Genomic DNA, 18,735 nt, shown 5'->3' on the forward strand with positions numbered 1-18,735 from the left:
CACACACTCGGAGAGTATCTGCCTTCCTGCCTGTCTGCTGCCCCCATATTTTGCAACCCTTCACCTCGCCTCCACACGCTCTGTAACTCTGCTTCGACACCCCACTCCACCACGCTCTTTCCACACAAACCCGATGCATTCGCCTTCTCCTACGCTCAGCCACACCCTGAAGTGCTCACACATACACACACACAGATAAACACACTGCATATTAAGCTCCCTCTGCCTCAGCTTGATAATGGTACATGTCTTCAGTTGGGTTAACTGCATTTGTTGCTGCTGCTCCCCTGTCTGTCTCAGAGGCTGGTGCATGCAGTCGGTGCTTTGGGGTTGTCTGTGTTTGTTTGGACCAGTTTTGCTGCCTTCCAGAGAAAATGCACTACAGTGTTTGTAAACCATCATTCTGGATGCTGACAGCCCCCAGTGGTGCATTCAAAACAAAGAGAAACTGTTTTTCATTATGTTTTTGTCAGTAGGCTGGATGTTATAATCTTCTGCAAAGTGCTATAATTTCCACCATTCTTGTTGCCTCTACTTTTGATATTTCAGGTAGATTTTCTCAATAAAATGTTTCTGAACGTTGTTCTCTTACTGTCCAGTCACTGTAGTTCTGCTGGGAGAAGCGAGGAGGTCATAAGAATATTTATATTTTCATCTGGGTTTGACTAAAAAAGAAAAAACGCTAATTTTAACCAGCATGAGTTGTGTTCCTTTGCCCTGTGCTTCGCCTCTCAGGCTATACACAGGCTTCCCTCATTACTAGAGGTAATAACGTCCTCTGAATGTCTTTAGAATAAAAAAAAATAGAATATATAATATAAATAATCTGTATTTTCAGTCACACTTTTCTCCACAAAGTTGCTTGAAATAATCACATCAATCAAAAATAACACAGTAAAACAAAGACATAAAGATGCAAAGACAATGAAATGAAATAAAATGATCTCTGTCGAGGAGACTAAACATGATTTTAAGTAGTTTTAATGCATTAACAACACAGAAAAAGTACTGTGCCATTGTTATGGAAAGCATAATAATGCTAACGCTAATAATAATAACCAATGTCATCATTTCTAATGATTCTTATTCACTTTATAGTTTCCTCTAAATATTCTGATGCATTTTGACTTGTAGCTTAATGCAGAGATTTCATTGAAGAACACATGTTGGCACCAAGCAACCCTTCTTATCCATCAGATATAGTAAATCCTTTGGTCGTGGGCTCGGATTTGGCAGGCTGGTTCATTCTTGGCTCTGTGTTGTGCTGTTTAACTCGGCAGGCGTGTTGAAGACGGTGCATTCTCACTTTCTTTCACCCTTCAAATGTTTTCGTATTTTGGCTCTTGTTCAGCTTCGGGAGCTCTCAAAGGGTTTGCCACACAAAATTTACCCCGTTCTTTTTTTTTTCTTTTTCTTTTTTTTTTTTTTTTTTACAGCTAATAACATACAGGCCTGGAAGGATTTATTCAACTTATCTCTCATAGCAGGGATCCATGGGGATGCAATGACACATAAAGCTTCTGACTAATGCTGCAATATTTTTATTATTTCCCAAATAATCAATTGCCTAGAATAAGCTCTGAGCTATTAAAAATATGTAATTGCTTTGCACACAGAGACAGCAAAAGCTTTACTGTTTTGGAATCCATTTTGTGTCTTTTTAATGCGATTTGTATGAGACTTGTTTTATTTTCCCTGGTTTTCGTGTGCCTGCTGTAACCTTTATCCTCAGCTCACTGCAGACAGTGAAGTTAACATGACTAACAATCCTGTCCCTCTCTCTCTGTCCTCCTGCAGACGGATGTAAATGCCTGTTATCTGCGATCAGCTCGGGCTGGGAACCTAGAGAAAGCTTTGGACTACCTGAAGAATGGAGTCGACATCAATATTTGCAATCAGGTGAGCTCTCTAACATACAACATCTCTGAAACTGTTCTGCAGCACACCTGAGCTGAAATTTGAGTATTAATTCATGTGCTGAAACAGGAGCCAAGACAGTTCAGGAGTAAAATAGATGTTTAGTGTTTAGCGGTGTTGGAGGTGTGGCTCTATGGATGGCTGCGTTGGTTGTCCAGTTTAGTCCAGGCTGAAATATCTCAACGTTGTTCAGATCGATTGCCATTAGATTTTGTACAAACATTCAAGATCTCTATAGGATGAATTGTAATAACTTTAGTTAGTGACTCATTAACTTTCCACCGGGACAGGCATGTCCAAACTATTCCATAAAGGGCTGTGTGGTTGCAGGTTTTTGTTCCAACCAATCAAGAGGTCGCCTAATTATCAGCTGAAGACTGCGATCAACTGATTAAATGAGATCAACATTTTAATTTGTCCAATGCTTCAATTTATGACCGAATACCTGCAGAACTAATGACATCCCCATCATCCTCAGCTGTATTTTGTGCTTTGTAGCAAATGTTAGCATGCTAGCACCCTAAACCAAACATTATACCTACTTGTCATCAGCATCTAAGCATGTTGACGTTAGCATTTAGCTCAAAGCACCACTGTGTAAGCACAGCTTCACAGCGCTACAAGTGTGGCTGTAGGCTCTTGTTCATTAACGTGTTTATTTGCAAGATCTTTCTTTTTCCTTTATTTGATTTTTACCCTGAGTTTTGTGTTGATAAAATCAGAGTTATTGTATAGTAGATATGGTGTCGCTGTGTGTGGGCAGCCATGGTGGATACCACGTTTGCTTTAAAGGATATTCTGTTTTTTTCTTCTTGTCAACAAATCCCATGAAAAGAGCAAAACCAACAATGAATTGATCCAACCAGCAAGTATTGTTTGTGAATCCAAACCCTCTGTTGTTCTGTACAGCTCCATTGTTGTCCAAAAACAATTAAAAACACATCAGCGGGCCTCACTGTTGCAATGGGTGACACATTTCTTTATTGCTATGAATGCACACACTGCACTGAAGGTGTATTAATCCATTGCTGAAATAATCCCCAACAAACATTCTGATTACTCCGCTTTGCAGTACTGCTACTTTGCAGAGTACTGACAAATGGACTAATATATTGTTGGTTTTGGTCTTTTCATGGCATTTGAACATCATAACAAAAATATAGAATAATGGTAGCCTAACACTTAAATAGTGTCATTACCAAATTTATACTTTGTTTTGGGTGTTTTATGTTTAAAGACTTAAAAGATATTTAAATAAGGAATACAACATATAAATAGGGCTTAGTCTCTCCCAGAGTTTTGATTTTAAAAGCTCTCTCTCTTTTTTTCTCTCACTCCAGAATGGTCTGAATGCTCTCCATCTGGCCTCGAAGGAGGGCCATGTGGAAGTGGTGGCTGAGCTCATCAAGCATGGTGCCAATGTGGACGCAGCTACCAAGGTGTGTGCCACCCAGGGGTCACACACACACACACACACACACACACACACACACATGCTCACAGTGTATGCACGAATCCACGCACACTTACTGTATTCTGCTTTGTCAGCTCCTTCCCAAAGTCACATTGCTTAAGCAGCAGTAAAGGAGACGAATGGCTGTATGTTAGCCGCGAGCTTGAGAGAACTGATTTAGTGAAAGGAAATAATCTGACTTGTGGTGTGCATGGCAGTGTTTCCTACATGAATGTTTCTTGGCTGGTGGTGTATTTCAGTTTTGTGACAGTGAACTTGATGTAAGTCCACATAGTAAATGTATCCTGCACCTGCTAGTTAAGAGATAACTAGAGAGAACTGGTTATGTTTAGTTCTTATTAAGGGAAGATTCACACATCACTACATTAAAACGGGTTGCACCACACACACTTATTCTCACACAGAGATTATTTTTGCGAAATGAGTACACCCAATAACTGCCAGATGTTATTGTTGTGTAGCTAACTGAATTAGCTTAGCTAATATCTGAGCCAAACAAAGCAAGTAATGTGAAATATGGTCAAAATATTTCACCTGATACTTGATCAAAATGCTGTTTGCTAACAGATTCACCATATCAGCTTTATGAGGTGATGAAGATAATGTCAGTGATACAGCTTGTTTCCACAATCAAAATATCAGCAGGCAGGCTACAGGATTAACTGAACAAGCTAGCTGACAAAGCTAATGTTAGCTAGTATCTGACTGCAGATAGTATGAAATATGGTTTAAATATTTGTCCTGACATTTGATCAAAATGCTGTTTAATAATGATGTAAACAGTGAATATTTTAAATACAATCTACAATGTCTACAAATGTCACAAAATGTTATGCTAACAATATCAGGCTAAATAAGTGCCAGTGAACATAGCGCTTAGCATTTAGCAGCTAAGAGCAAGATATTTTCCTCAGTAGTGGAGTCATAGAGACCAATATCAGCTAAAAGGAGACTGAATATGGGATTTACACCAGGTAGCCAGAACACGACTCCGAATGAATGCTAATGCTGGATTTGCGAATAGGTAAATGTTTGCTAAATTGACCATATCAACTTCATAAGATGATAATATGTCAAGTGTTGTGTTCACAGCTTTGTTCCACTGCCAAAAAATCAGTCAATACAGGATTCTCTAACTGTACTAGCTAACTGGCTCTTATGTTAGCTAATATCTGACCACAAGTGATATGAGATATGGTTGAAATATTTGACCTGGCATTTTATCAAAATGTTGTTTAATAGTAATGTAAATTGGAAATATTTTAAATTACATCTTACAAAATTAACACAATGTTAGAAAATCTTGTGCTAACAATGTTAGGCTGGAATATATGCCAGTGAACATAGCGTTTAGCATTTAGCAGCTAAGGAGCCAGATAACCCTATTTCTCTCAGTAGTAGAGTCTAAGAAGTATTTTAACTGAAGCTTCATCAAAGTGCTGTTATTATTAATTTAAGTTTCATTAGAAGATTTTAAATCACTTCCTTCAAAATTACAGCTTGTTTCTGCTGCCAAAGATTCAGTTAATTCAGGTTTGAGTGTATGTGAACACTGACTGTGAGGGAGGCAGAGTTTGAAGCCCAGTTTATGAGGGGAGGTGTATATGTGGAGTTTCCCGTGGCAACAGGAATGACAGCATGGCAACAACAGCTGCTGCTTAGCTGCTGTAGCTGACATGCATGCAACAGCTGCATCCATGAGAGGTTCAGTAACACTCTCATACCAACGCTAGCTCACTTTTTCAGCATCGCAGATAATCCCCTTTTTCTCATTATCCAAAAAGTATGGTGTTCTTTAAGGTTTTAGAGTATCTTAATTGCCTCCATACTGTCACACAGTTGCTGCAACTGCTGATGGTGTTGATTAGCGGAACAGATCAGAACTTTTAAAGCATCAGCATGCACCTGTCTCTCTCGTCTCACGCAGTATCTTTGCCTCACGTCTCGCCCTCAGGGGCCTCCCCTTCAACTCTCCCTCCACATAGAAAGACTGCTGCACACATACTGAAAATAATGTCAGAAATTTATAGTGTTTTCCCTTTTATTCAAAACAGAAAGGAAACACAGCCCTCCACATAGCTTCGCTTGCTGGCCAGACAGAGGTGGTGAAGGAGCTCGTCACCCACAATGCCAACGTCAATGCACAGTCTCAGGTACAACATGCACACCCACACGAATCTCTCCAATTGTGAAAATTGGAAATCCATGTATGAGTGTGTGCGTTCATGCAGATGAATGCGTATACAACTATTCTACATGCACTGTCCATCTGTGTGTGTGTGTGTGTGTGTGTGTGTGTGTGTGTGTGTGTGTGTGTGTGTGTGTGTGTGTGTGCTGTGTCAGCAGCTCTGCAGTGCTTCCTGGCCGACATTCAATCGTCAGCAGTCACACACGCACACGCACTGCTCTGGTCACCACAGCAACCATAATAATATCAATGCCAAAGTATTTGTTGAGCTGCAGAGATGAAGGAAATGGGACAGCTGATGTAAAGATTATGCAAAGTTACGTTTTTGAGATTATGTACATATAACTTTCCTAAACGCGTATGGATCCTCTTACTACTGGAGATTTAAAATGAGGAAATGCAACATGGCTGTTAACAAAACACACTGCCCTCTGCACTAGTAATCATAAACACAGACATACACATGTAGGGAAATGGGACAAACAATATTGGCTCTTCTTGTTAGTAGTAGTAGTAGTAGTAGTAGTAGTAGTAGTAGTAGTAGTTGCGCATAACCCCTTATAAAACCACAATTTGTAGTTTTTATATGAATTAAACAAATCATACGAATGTTAATTTCGAGGTTTAGAGGTGGGTTGATATTTTAGCCTTTTGACGTTGCTAGGCTAGCTGTCTTCCCCTGCCTCCAGTCTGAATGCTAAGCTAAGACAACAATCTTCCTGCTGGTGGTTTTGATCTTCGCATCTAACCATCGACCAGAAAGGGAAGAATTTTATTCCCAAAGTGTTAAACTATTCATTTAACATTGCAACTAGCCACATTATTAAATTCTGCAGTGCAGTTTCAGATTGTATTTAGTTATGTAAAAGCTTAAAGGTTTTATTTCCACTGTGTCCTTGGCCATAGCTGCATTTTCACAGTGAAGTTTAAACGTTACATGAGAGAAGCTTTTGGTGCATTGACACCAGAATAAATACAAAGACGAGAGAGGAGGAGGAGGAGGAGGAGCCTTTTTGCATGCTGAAGAGATTTTTGGATCCTTGTGTTGCTATGGAGATGTGTTTTTTTGGCCCTGTTCTAGTGTCGTACCGCACACACACACACACACACACTGAGTCCTCTTCAACTAGAGCTCCAGATCAGCTTTTATCTTCGCTGTTATCAGGTGTGTGGTATGCGCTGAGGTGACAGTATGCACTCCATGATATGTCTGCTGCAGTGGTGCATTCATTTGCAGGTGTAGAGGTCAGAAAAATATTACTTTGAAGTAGGAGAAGGTGATACAGATCAAATATTCAGTCCTGTTCCTTTATATAATGTCAGTATATCATGATAAAGCAACAATTTCTTGAAATTCAGTTAAGAAACCATTTATAGATCAAACAATGTCTGGCCCAGTAAATGAAATATCTGACAATTCAAGGTACTTTATCACATTAATACAAAGATTCCTGTAAATCTAATATTGACTTAAAGCAGTCATTTTTGGCCCTTAACCCTTTGTTGGAGTCAGCCCATTTAATATTTCCATGCAGAAACATACTTTTCAACAATATTTTCTTTTGATTTCAAATTTAACAACACACAGAAGCTTGTGAAGCAAAATTGTTAACACTCTATTTTACTGTCAGGTCCCATATTTTGCTAATAATGTCCCTGAAAGGGACTGATATCTAGTATAACTGTATATTTACCTAAGACAGTGTAACTTGTACTAGGTACAAGGAAATGTAATTTGTTTTCAATTAGTACACTTCCAGTTAATTCATTGCAAGCAATTTCTAGTGTCAGCGTACAACTAGCAAGCATACAGCTCAGCAAATATGGAGAATACAATTTCCAGTACTGAAGTTTGAATGGATCTCTGTCTGTTTTACCAATTTTAAGAGAATTTCCCTGCCAATTCTTTTTTTAAATGTAGACTAACTATCATAGTCTTGTTGATTTTTAAAAAGCGTAAGTAATTGTTATTTACTGTGTGTGCTGTGTCAGAGTTGTCCTTATTTTCCCTTCAAATAGCACAAAGTTACACAACTGCACAACGCAACAATGCATTTCTGTACATTTCAACTTCTTGTCCTCAGAAGATTTTGATAGTTGCATCTAATGTTAAAGTAAACCAGAGTGGTTAAATGGTCAGTTAAAGACAGACATCGTGATCTTGGCTGCAGTTCTGATTCAGTGTTTTCCTTTTTCCAGAATGGCTTCACGCCGCTGTACATGGCAGCACAGGAGAACCACATGGATGTCGTGCAGTTCTTGTTGGACAACGGCTCCAGTCAGAGCATCGCCACTGAGGTAACTAAACCAGCACAAACAGAAGATGTACAGCCCATATGCACAAAACGGCTGCTTGCACACACACACTCATGAACCCATCATTGTTTGTAATAGCTACCCTTCATCAGCCCTCTTTGGCCTCCTTGGAATCACACTGCAGCATTATGACCAACAGATTCTTGGCTGCAAATCATTAATAGGTGTCTGTCACCATGAAGGAGACACATGCTGCATATGAAGTCATCATTTACTGTGATGTAAGAGATAAAAAGTAATCAAAGGTTAATATTTTTATAGATGAATCTGTCAACTAAATGGTAACTAAAGTGAAGGAGGCGGAGAGTTAGCAGGAGACAGCAGCATGACTGGATTCATTCAGAGTGACCTTGACTGTGCTCGGCTGCCTACAGAGGGAGGAAGTAGTGACGTTACTGAAGTCTGACATGTGAGGCGTGAGCGAGTGTTACTGTGCTGCGAGTGTGTCGGGACGATCCATCATCTGCCGTAGTACCGGCAGACGGCCAGCTGTCGCTGAAGTGCGACAAACGCATTCTCATTTTGGCCAAACCTCTCGTCCAAAGCACATTCATGAGGCCACTGCTCGCTCTGTCAGCACTACTACAAAGAACAATTTCTGTTTCTGTACCATTCACTTAGATTTTCACGTTGTTTTGTAAGAGATCCTGCATCAAAAAGGCACAGGGTGGATCGTTTCAAGAGTCCAACAGCTACTGGAGAACATTTTGAAACATTTTGAGTATAGACCAAACACAATATTAAAAAGGTACCGATACATAGCAGTATTATTTCCAGTCCCTTACTTTGCAGAATCAGTGACATCTTTTAAATCGCTTATCTTTTTAAAACCACTTTTTATGACACCATTTCATTGTTATTATTATTGCTGTTTTTGTCTTATATTAACGTTGGGTATTTTATCCATTTTATTTTCCTGATAGTTCCTGATTGTATGTTTTAATCCTGGTTCATCCATGTAAAGACCTTTTTAAATTTGTTTTGAAAAGAAATGTACAAGTAAAGTTTATTATTATGATAAGTTTATTTATTAGTATAAATAGTATATATAAGTATAAATATTTTTCTTTTTAACATAAGAAGCCAGACTTAATATTAAATAATTGCGCAATTCTAATGTAATCTAATTTTAATTAATTTTATCAAAGAATAAATTGACAGATTATCAACAATTTTCTGAACCTCACGGCTTTAGGGCATTCAGCCGTTCGCAACTGGACCTCGTCAGTTTGTCTTAGAAGACGTTTTGCCTCTCATCCGAGCAGGCTTCATCAGTTCATGCGCAACCAGACTAGATAGGACAGCTCTAGTCCTCACAGTTTTCAATATTTGTTGTATGGATAGATTTCTGTCAAAAGTATTGACAACAATAATTTATCCTGGATTTAAAAAAGAAGCTACCAAACCGTAGCCTGTATCCTGACTAAGAATCCTTTCTAAGAGAATGATTTGATTGTGTCAAACAACAGGAAATCTAAGTTGAGTTGCAGTAATTGGTTTCCCTTAAGGTTAATCGTTTTAAATGATAAGTCGATGATGTTTTGTGTATTTACGCTCATATCACAAATACATGGTGTTGTTTTAAAAAGGCTCATTCATTTCCTAAAACAGCTTTCATCACGTTTCTCAAAAAGGAGAGAATAGTGCATTTGTTAGGGACTATTTTCAGCAGCGGATTAATACACATTTGGTGCTGTAGTATTATCCTTATCCTTAGTTTGATTGTATTCTGGCATGTGCTGTTCATTGTTCTGATCAAATAGTCAAATCAAGCTCAATATCTTGCTGAAGTGGCTGTGAGTACACTTTACTTTTCAGTGTGACTTAGAGCTCTATCTCTGACAATTCATTCTTCTTCTTCCACCCCAATTCTCCTCCTCTTCTTCATTCCTCCTTTTGTCTGCCTCCTTCTCCCCGTCTTCCCACATCTCGCAGTTCTCCTTCTTTTCCTCCTCCAGTCAGAGACAGGGTGAATTATTCATGCGGGGAAATATATATCCATGTTTGAAACAGCTCCCGCTGTTTAATAATTCATGTTTAACCATTTCAGCATAGCACGAGGCAGAGGAGATCAGATCATCCTTTGTTTTTTTAATCTTTTGTCTGCATTTGACCTTTTTTTTTATTGCATGTGTTGCATTTTAGAGTATTAACTTGCATATATTTTGACATTCAATGTGTTTAATCTCGGTGTTTTCTTTATGATTTGAAGCTTGTGTAAAGGCCTTTTTGTCAGATTTGTTATTGATTTTCAGTTTTTAATTTTAGAAGCCCTGTTAAATGAAAATAATAGTTGTGCAATTACTACATAGCGTCTCACTTTCTATAGTTTTGATTCGTGTGATATAATTTAATGTTTTTATCTTATTTTGTTTTAGTGAGACAGAATTATGCTGTGTCATTGCATGTGTTAAAGCTTGAAGACAGAGATCAAAAACCCTCCTTAAGTGCCTTTTTGTTTGCTCCTGTCTGTTGTCTCTTGAAGTATTTTTAGGACATTAAAGTGACTTTGTGTCTTTTCCTGAATCCATAATGGAGCAGATGAAACAGGAGGCTAGTTCTTTGGGATGGCTCATGACTTCTGAAATTCTTAAAAAGGCCATATTTATGCATGACTGTGTGGCTGTGGGTGTGGGCATGTGTGTGTGTGTGTGTGTGTGTCTTGTAGAGATGCTCGTGGATCTGATTATGAAAGTGTGTTAGCGTGCGTGTGTGTGTGTGTTTGGTTGTTTGCTTCTCGCCTGTGCAGCTTTGTGTGTGTGAGCTCTGCAGGATCTCTGAGGGGAGGTTCGGCTTTGATGTGTGGGTGTAGTGATGCTGAGTTGGTTTTATCCAGACAGTCGGCGTCCTGTGTAAACACACGCCTGCGCACGCACACACAAGGACGCACACACACACACACACACACAAACAAACAAACATCTTCATTGTGTTGTTTAACTTGCGAGAAATCTTTTCTTTTCTTTGGCGATTCATGGATACTGCTGCTAGTGGCCTCTGCTGCCTCTCATTTATTATAGTGCTTGTGTGAAGGGATATGGATGGGTGTGCGTGTGTGTGCAGTTAGTTCCATCTTGTCTGCTTCATTGTTTGTGCCCATTAGCAGCTAAATTTCTTTTCGATATGTCCTTGAGAGCCACTGAACGTCTGCCCAAGCACTTAAAACATCTTTAGAGCGTCAGCTGAAATGCCTAAACTGCCAAATGGCAATTTGATGGTCCTGTGCTTGTGAAGCCCCTTTCATGCACATGCACCTCTTTACGTTAATCTAATGACAATTTAACACATCTGACTTAATAAGCATCCTGATTGCTTTCATGTAAATGTGAGGATTTCAACCTTACTATGTTGGATCTAACCACATTTATGTAAAAAGTCTGAACATCTGCTCAGATCACTGTAATAAATTCATTATCTCATTCTTGATCTCTAATTAACAAAGAAAATAAAACCAGCTTATTAAACTGCAAAACACTGAGAAAGAACTGATTTTAAGTTGTCAGTCTATAAAAACTATTTTGCTCATGGAGTCAGCAGGACAAAAGATAAAATATGGACTGAAACTAAGCTGAATTAATATGATTTATGTAGGGAAAATAAAAAAGAGTGTGCTGATGCGATTGTGCTGTTTATTCCACTGAAATTGATCTTGGGTCCTTTTTTATTCGTTGCTGTTATTGTTAATAATTTATAAAAACTGTTGGGTGAGGGCCCTGAACTTTTTTTGGTTTCTGAAGGGGGGCATGCCAGAAGAAGATTTAAGATTTAATGATACTGAAGGGCCTGCTGGATTTATAAATGGACAGTTGTTTGTTTGCTAGACAAATTTAATGAACGGTTTTATTCAATAAGAATTTGTTGGGCCTGTAAGAAAGAAAAACATATATTTGAGGAATAGTCACTCAAAATGTTGGACTCCACAGTACTTGAGATCACGAACAAAGCTAAGTTTATTTGTTTCGCTGTTGTTTAGTTTAAGCTCGCAGCTATTTCGCACATGATCCTTTAGTATTTGAAGTGTATCCGTCTCACTACCACCTCCCAGTCTTGACTGTTCCTGCTCGTTCACAGGACGGTTTTACTCCTCTGGCGGTGGCGTTGCAGCAGGGCCATGACCAGGTGGTTTCCCTCCTACTGGAAAACGACACGAAGGGGAAAGTCCGCCTGCCCGCACTGCACATCGCCGCACGGAAAGATGACACTAAGGCTGCCGCCCTCCTCCTGCAGAACGACCACAACGCTGACGTGGAGTCCAAGGTACGCTCTCTGTACGATTACAATACAACCCATCATGACCCTCTGTCAGAGAGGAAGCGATTTTGTTACTATCCAGCTTATTCCTGACCCCATGATGCCTTGCATGAGTTACGGGTGTGTCTTTTAGTTATTTCTTTCATTTCTGAACCGGCGTCTGCAAGTTAGAAGTGTGCTACAGGTAGGGGTCTGACAAGTTTGATTTGAAATTGGAGAAATCCTGACACCCTTAGATACAGGTATATTTCCTTTCCTTAGAGGTTTTAGGGAAATAAATGATTTTGAAACAAAATACATATAACATGTTGATTAATGAGCTTTGTATGTGCTGGTTAGGCAGGTTTTGCGACCATTGTACTGAACCAGGCTAGCTGTTTCCCCCTATTTCCACCTTTTGTGCTAAGCTAACGTAGTTGGTTGCCTGCAGCGTCATATTTAGCGTATAGACATGAGAGTCGAACCTTTTCGTTAAATGGGGAAATGTGATCACCCCTGTACGAGGGGTAGGGTTCCTGGGGATAAGTTGGCAACCTGAGTAGGATAGCAATAAGTTAGCTTAACTTAGCATCTGTAGGAATCCAGGCAAGAGGAAAGAGGGGCTGATTAAACTATTAATACACTTTTTTGAGTAGACTTCAGTTATTATCAATTATTACTGTCCAGAAAAAATCAGTGATGAGTAATTTCAAGATATTTTTGTAATTTCTGATTTTGTCCTGAGTTTTGCCTTTCAGGCTACACACAGTTTACTGCCAGAAAAAAACAAACTCATCTGGTTCTCCTGTTAAGAAAAAATTAGCCTACAGTTTTTACATACAGTATTCACTTAAATATGCTACAGTTGGACATGATTTGAATATGAAATATTAGGCATGGCAATAACTACAAGGACACACACACAACTCTGAAACCAAACCAACAACCCTCATCATTTTGCCCATAAACCTCTAAGACAGGAAATGCACACGTAGCATACCACAGAAACTGGCTCAGTGAATGAGGTGGGTAGACATTTTCTGTGACTGTATTTTTTTATGGTGAACTTTTTGTTGGTGCTTATTAAGTAACAAATTAAGTCCTGGACTTGTGGCACAGAAATGCAACAAGCATTTATATTTTTGAAACAAGTCTTTACGTGTGTCACTCAGGGCAAGAACAGTTGTAGTCTTTGTTATTTAAAAAAAAAAAACGGTGCAGATGCTGGATATTTACCGAATAGCCTCACTCAGCGTAGAAATAACAATACTATACTAACTATAAGGGAGAGTCTCAGTCCATCATCCAGTTGTGTGTACCTCTGTGTTTTAGTTCTTCTCATTCTCATATACTCATCGTACAGCTTTGTGTAACCATGGTGTTGGTGTTGCTGTCGTAGTTGTTGTGGTGCACTAACCACCCCATTCTCTCCTCCTCCTCCTCCTCCTCCTCCTCCTCCTCCTCCTCCTCCCTCTGTTCATTCCTTTTTCTGACCCTACCGCTTCCCCGTTTCCCCTTCTCCCTTCTAGATGATGGTGAATAGAACAACAGAGGTACATCTTCTTGTCTCTTCTCGTCTCTCCTCTCCTCTCCTCTCCTCTCCTTCTCTTCTCTTCTCTTCTCTTCTCTTCTCTTCTCTTCTCTTCTCTTCTCTTCTCTTCTCTTCTCTTCTCTTCTCTTCTCTTCTCTTCTCTCATTGTTCACTCATGGTCACCATTGCGAAGCCAAAGCCTTCTGTCTGCTAGCATGAACGCTAATGCTGGCATGAATGCTTTTGCTGCTGACAGCCCCTCACCTGTGTGCCTGTTTGACTTTTTCTTTGTGTGCATCCGGCGGCTTGCTGCTTCTGGGCAGAGATTAAAGACATTTCAATAGAATTACTTTAAGTATAGCCTATAATCAGCCTTTGATTATAGGCTGACTTAGGTCTTTTTTGGTGGATATGTACATTTAATAATGTAGTCGTAATCTGCTGTAATTCAGAAGTAAATGTCTGTCTGTAATATAAACCTGTTTATAAATTAAATTACATTGAGGTATATAAAGGCCATTATTTGAGAGTTTACAGTATGCACGAATACCTCATTTTATCCAGTGGATTTGCATTCAAATTTCCAGACTATATGCTAAGCTAAGATCAGACTGCTGGCTGTAGCTGCATGTCTACCGAACAGACATGAGAGTGGCATCGATCTTGTCATCCAAGTCTTTTACAATAAAGTGAATAAGTGCATTTGTCAATATGTTTTGAACTATTCCTTTAATATCTCAGCAGCATTACCCACATTTTGTAATGATGGAGTTTAATCTTCACCCTCATTTACTGCAAATGGTTTGATACGTGTCTACGTTTCTCTTATGCCTGTTATCAAGCAACATCAAATTGACCGTTACCATATAGCCAACAAACATGTAAAAACAGCCAAAATTGTGCTAACTCTTTCACGTTGCAGAGCAAAAACTCAGTGCAGAACATCCAAGTTTGCATCCGCTAGCCTTGTTGTCTGTGGCTCTTACAGAATATACGAGTGCAGGGTTTGATCCTTTCCTGCTTCGCTTCCCTTTTGCCTTCCACTGTAGCACCTTTCTGTAATGTGATCCTACTTGAATTACAATAACATTTGTGATGTCTGCTAACAAATGAAGAGCTTTTGTTCCTTGCACTGCTTGAGTGATTGCTTGCAATGTGCATTGTCTTGTATTTTACACTCAATGTTGTGTATGCTTTAAATTGCTGATGTTTAAATGAACTTAAGTTGAATTCGGTTGTGCATGTGACCATCTGTCTCTCATCCAGCTGTCAATGAGAGGAAAGACTTGAGGGCTGAAGTGATAGTCGTGACTTTAGTTGACCTTTAGCATGCCAGTAGATTCGATTTAATTAGATTTTTGTAAACAAACGTGAACATGACGTCTTGCTGACTATCCTTTGAGGTAATGCTAATTACTGTCACTGTGCAAAGAAAGCTGTTTCATCAGCGTTCATTAGAGCAGCTTTTGGATTTTACTCTTGATTGCATGATCAATAGCAGGTTGACCTTTCTGTTGTCGTTTTGGAAAAAAAAAATGAATAAATTAAATGTATTAAACCAAATCATCTAAGACTATCTGAATAAATTATGGATTTATGGATTTATACATTTTCATAGGGCTTGTGCTGGTTGCTTAGTTTTCTTTAAGGGTGACTTGAGGTTAGGCCTCAAACTATTGAACCTAGATGACTATTATCCTGTCCTGGGAGCTCACCTGGTAGAGCTTCGACCATATTACCAACATATTTTTATTTTCTTGGTTTTTATTGTTTTATCACACGTTATTATTATTTGTTTTCATGTTAAGGACTTTGTGTTGCTTTTATGCATGAATTGTGCTATATAAATAACATTTATTATTAATACTTTACCAGAGCTGACACAGATTTGTTTGAACCATCATTTTGCCATGTTAAACAAGCAGAATTTGTGGTATTTAGAGAAGGATTCATCGACTATACGGCTACTTTTTCGGAGTCGTTGATGATGGCTAAAATGCAGCTGTCGTGAATGCCCGATTGCATGCACACCTGCATGTCTGCTTTTTGCATTTCCTGTCAGATGGAAACATATCACAGCAGAGTAGCGCAGAAACTTCGGTGGACTCTCCGGATTTGAAATCCCCAGATTTGAGACCTTTGCATGGTTTTCATTTGACAGGAGCCTAACCTGCTTATGTTTGCTTATGTTGTGATTCCATCCACCCCGGGCATGAAAAGTGTCAGGTTGCGGTGCGCTTGCCCAAACGATAAGAAGTAAGAAAGGTAGAATCGATTTTATTATAAAGGGAAAATCCAACACTCTTTACACAACACACTTTATTTTGACAGAATTTTTAAAGCATGTTTGGCTTCTGCTCAGCCCTGGTCTGCTGTGCCATGTTAGCCTGCTTTTGGCCAACTGCTATGTAATATCCCATCATGCTTTGCTCATGGTTCATTTTGAAAGACGCATGACTTTTTTCCTCACTTTAATTGATTCTCTTGTTTTTCTCTCCATCTCTCTGTCCCTCTCAGAGCGGTTTCACTCCTCTCCATATTGCGGCTCACTACGGCAATATCAACGTAGCGACACTCCTGCTTAACAGAGGGGCGGCTGTGGACTTCAAGGCAAGGGTAAGCACTTTGCTTCAAAGATAGCAAACACACATACGCAGACCCTTTGAAGTGAGTGCTGCTGCAGGCACACACTCCAAGACCCTCATATGAGAAGGTGGGACGATATTTGCTTGTGTGTGTGCAGGAAACTAAAACTGACTGCTGTAAGTCTACAGCTGTGCTTGTCAGTCTGCTCGAGGAAACATGTACATGTTGTCTGTGTTCTTTATGATCTTATTTGTTGATTGTAAGTAATATCTAGAATAATGCAGCCATATCCTTTAACATTTACTGTGCAAATGATGTGGCGTATTGGCAACGAACACTTTGAAGCAGTCTGTAATCATACAGATGATATAAAGATAAAATGATTAGTAGACCGTGTGCAACTCTGTCAGTAAATGGAGATATTGATGGATTCTGGCAGTTTCTCAGGAAGGAAAAAGGGAAAACCAAGACAGCAAGAAAACGGCTAAACCACAACACTATGCAGCTGAGGTTGCTGGAATGATTATCTTCCTCTAGAGGGGGATATTTATCACTTTTCCTCCTGTGCTGTCAAATAGAGCCCTTTTTCTCTAATTGAGTTGTGTTCTGCAGCTTCATTTCCCTTGGAAATGCATTTGCTAATTGTATAGTTGTAGCCAATTGTGTGCACAGTGTAATGAATCTTCATTTATCAGTTGACAATATGTGACCAACAAACAGAGTTAAGATGTTCTGTGTTGTGTTCCTGTTGTCTCGTTCTTGTCTCTGTGGCTGAATGACGAAATGATGCTTCTCTTTCTGCCCAGAACGACATAACACCGCTGCACGTAGCATCCAAACGTGGGAATAGCAACATGGTGCGACTGCTGCTGGAGAGAGGGGCCAAGATAGATGCACGGACCAAGGTAACACTCACACACACACACACACACATTTTATTTTAACTCAAAAAAATCCATGTTTTTTAGCTGACGTCATCCCCCTAAAACAAAATCAGACTGAATACAGTGATTAATCTGATTAAATGAACCTTTCGTATTGAATATAGCTCTTCAGTTTCATCAACATAAATTCATGTAGGCAGCATTCTAATCAAATAAAATAAAATACTGATAATCACGTCCTTAGGCTTATTGCTGCTGTAATACAGGCGCATGCTTCCCTTCGTGTTCGGCATGTTGTTTTTGATATGCTAAACATCAACAAATATGGAGTGAAGCAGAATATTTCATTACTTAAAACATGTTAGGAATTTTGGAAATGATTGCATCTATTTTCTTGAATAAATTTTGATTTTTGGACTTTACGCTTAAGTTGTTGGAAATCGGATCACATGAGTCGGAAACAATCCCACGCAGCCACCACTGGAATGTAATTCTACAAATAGTATAAAACTAATAATATTAGTGTAGCCTGATCTTTACCTGCAACTGTGCAGAAATAACTGCTTTAAACAGAATGAACAGACATTATATACATGTCCAAAGAATGCTGCTAAACCCAAATAACATCATGTCCATGTGGAAAATGCTCCACTTGAAATAAGGCCTAATTCTGAAAATCCAATCAGAACATGCTGTTTACATGAGCCATAAAAAAAGTCAGAATATCAAAGTTGGAATAATGGTGGAAAATAATGTGCATGTAAACATAAAGCTGGCCGTCAGCCTGGAGACAGTCACTGTACCTGTACTGTACTGTTTGTCTTCACAGGACGGTCTGACTCCTCTCCACTGTGGAGCCAGGAGCGGCCATGAGCAGGTGGTGGAGATGCTGCTGGACAGAGGAGCTCCGATACTGTCAAAGACCAAGGTCCACCTCCGTCCTGTGTCTTTACTGTCTATTCTCGTGCTTCTCTTCTATCATGCTCTCCTTCTATCTGTTCTCCCTCTCCTTTCTTTGTCATTCCTCATTTTTACTATATTTTTTAATTACTTGTTAAGTTCTCTATTTATCTGTGCTTGTTTCTACCTCATCTTACAAACCCTTCTTTCTCTTGTCTTCGCTCCAGAACGGCTTGTCTCCCCTCCACATGGCGACCCAGGGCGACCACCTCAACTGCGTCCAGCTGCTGCTGCACCACGAGGTGCCCGTGGACGACGTGACCAACGACTACCTGACGGCGCTGCACGTGGCCGCCCACTGCGGGCACTACAAGGTGGCGAAGGTCATCGTGGACAAGAAGGCTAACCCCAACGCCAAGGCGCTGGTGAGTGAGGATGAAAGGAATGGTGTAAGAGGACGAGGCAGCAAAGAGAGAGAGTTGATCCTCTGTAGCTTCCGAAAGAGACGCACCGGTCATTTGTTATGATGCATATAAAAGTGTGAAGGAATGGGAGGAAGGTCGGTGATGAGGCGCAGTCTCGCCCTCATTTCTCAAAACCAACTCCAGTTCAAATCAGTGCATTCATTCATTGGGTTCAATGCATAATTCTGCTGCTTATTTTGTGGCTTACAATACAACAATACCTGAGCACTGTTAAAAATGAGGCT

General features: G+C 39.6%; 1 protein-coding gene across 7 annotated transcripts in view; it reads left to right on the forward strand.

Annotated features, from left to right (window-relative positions):
• Positions 1-18,735, forward strand: part of LOC121624453 (ankyrin-3-like) — a 139,966-nt gene that overhangs the window by 58,624 nt on the left and 62,607 nt on the right. For 4 of the 7 annotated variants that reach the window (XM_041962097.1, XM_041962099.1, XM_041962098.1 and 1 more), the window contains exons 2-11: positions 1,798-1,899; positions 3,258-3,356; positions 5,446-5,544; positions 7,779-7,877; positions 11,967-12,152; positions 13,655-13,678; positions 16,174-16,272; positions 17,049-17,147; positions 17,956-18,054; positions 18,254-18,451. In XM_041962097.1, coding sequence (XP_041818031.1) covers positions 1,798-1,899; positions 3,258-3,356; positions 5,446-5,544; positions 7,779-7,877; positions 11,967-12,152; positions 13,655-13,678; positions 16,174-16,272; positions 17,049-17,147; positions 17,956-18,054; positions 18,254-18,451 — 1,104 coding nt within the window. The remainder of the gene's footprint in view (positions 1-1,797; positions 1,900-3,257; positions 3,357-5,445; positions 5,545-7,778; positions 7,878-11,966; positions 12,153-13,654; positions 13,679-16,173; positions 16,273-17,048; positions 17,148-17,955; positions 18,055-18,253; positions 18,452-18,735) is intronic. The other 3 variants (XM_041962100.1, XM_041962102.1, XM_041962103.1) reach the window with 1 other exon arrangement.

Source organism: Chelmon rostratus, chromosome 21, assembly GCF_017976325.1.
Source record: "Chelmon rostratus isolate fCheRos1 chromosome 21, fCheRos1.pri, whole genome shotgun sequence".
Taxonomy (NCBI): Eukaryota; Metazoa; Chordata; class Actinopteri; order Chaetodontiformes; family Chaetodontidae; genus Chelmon; species Chelmon rostratus.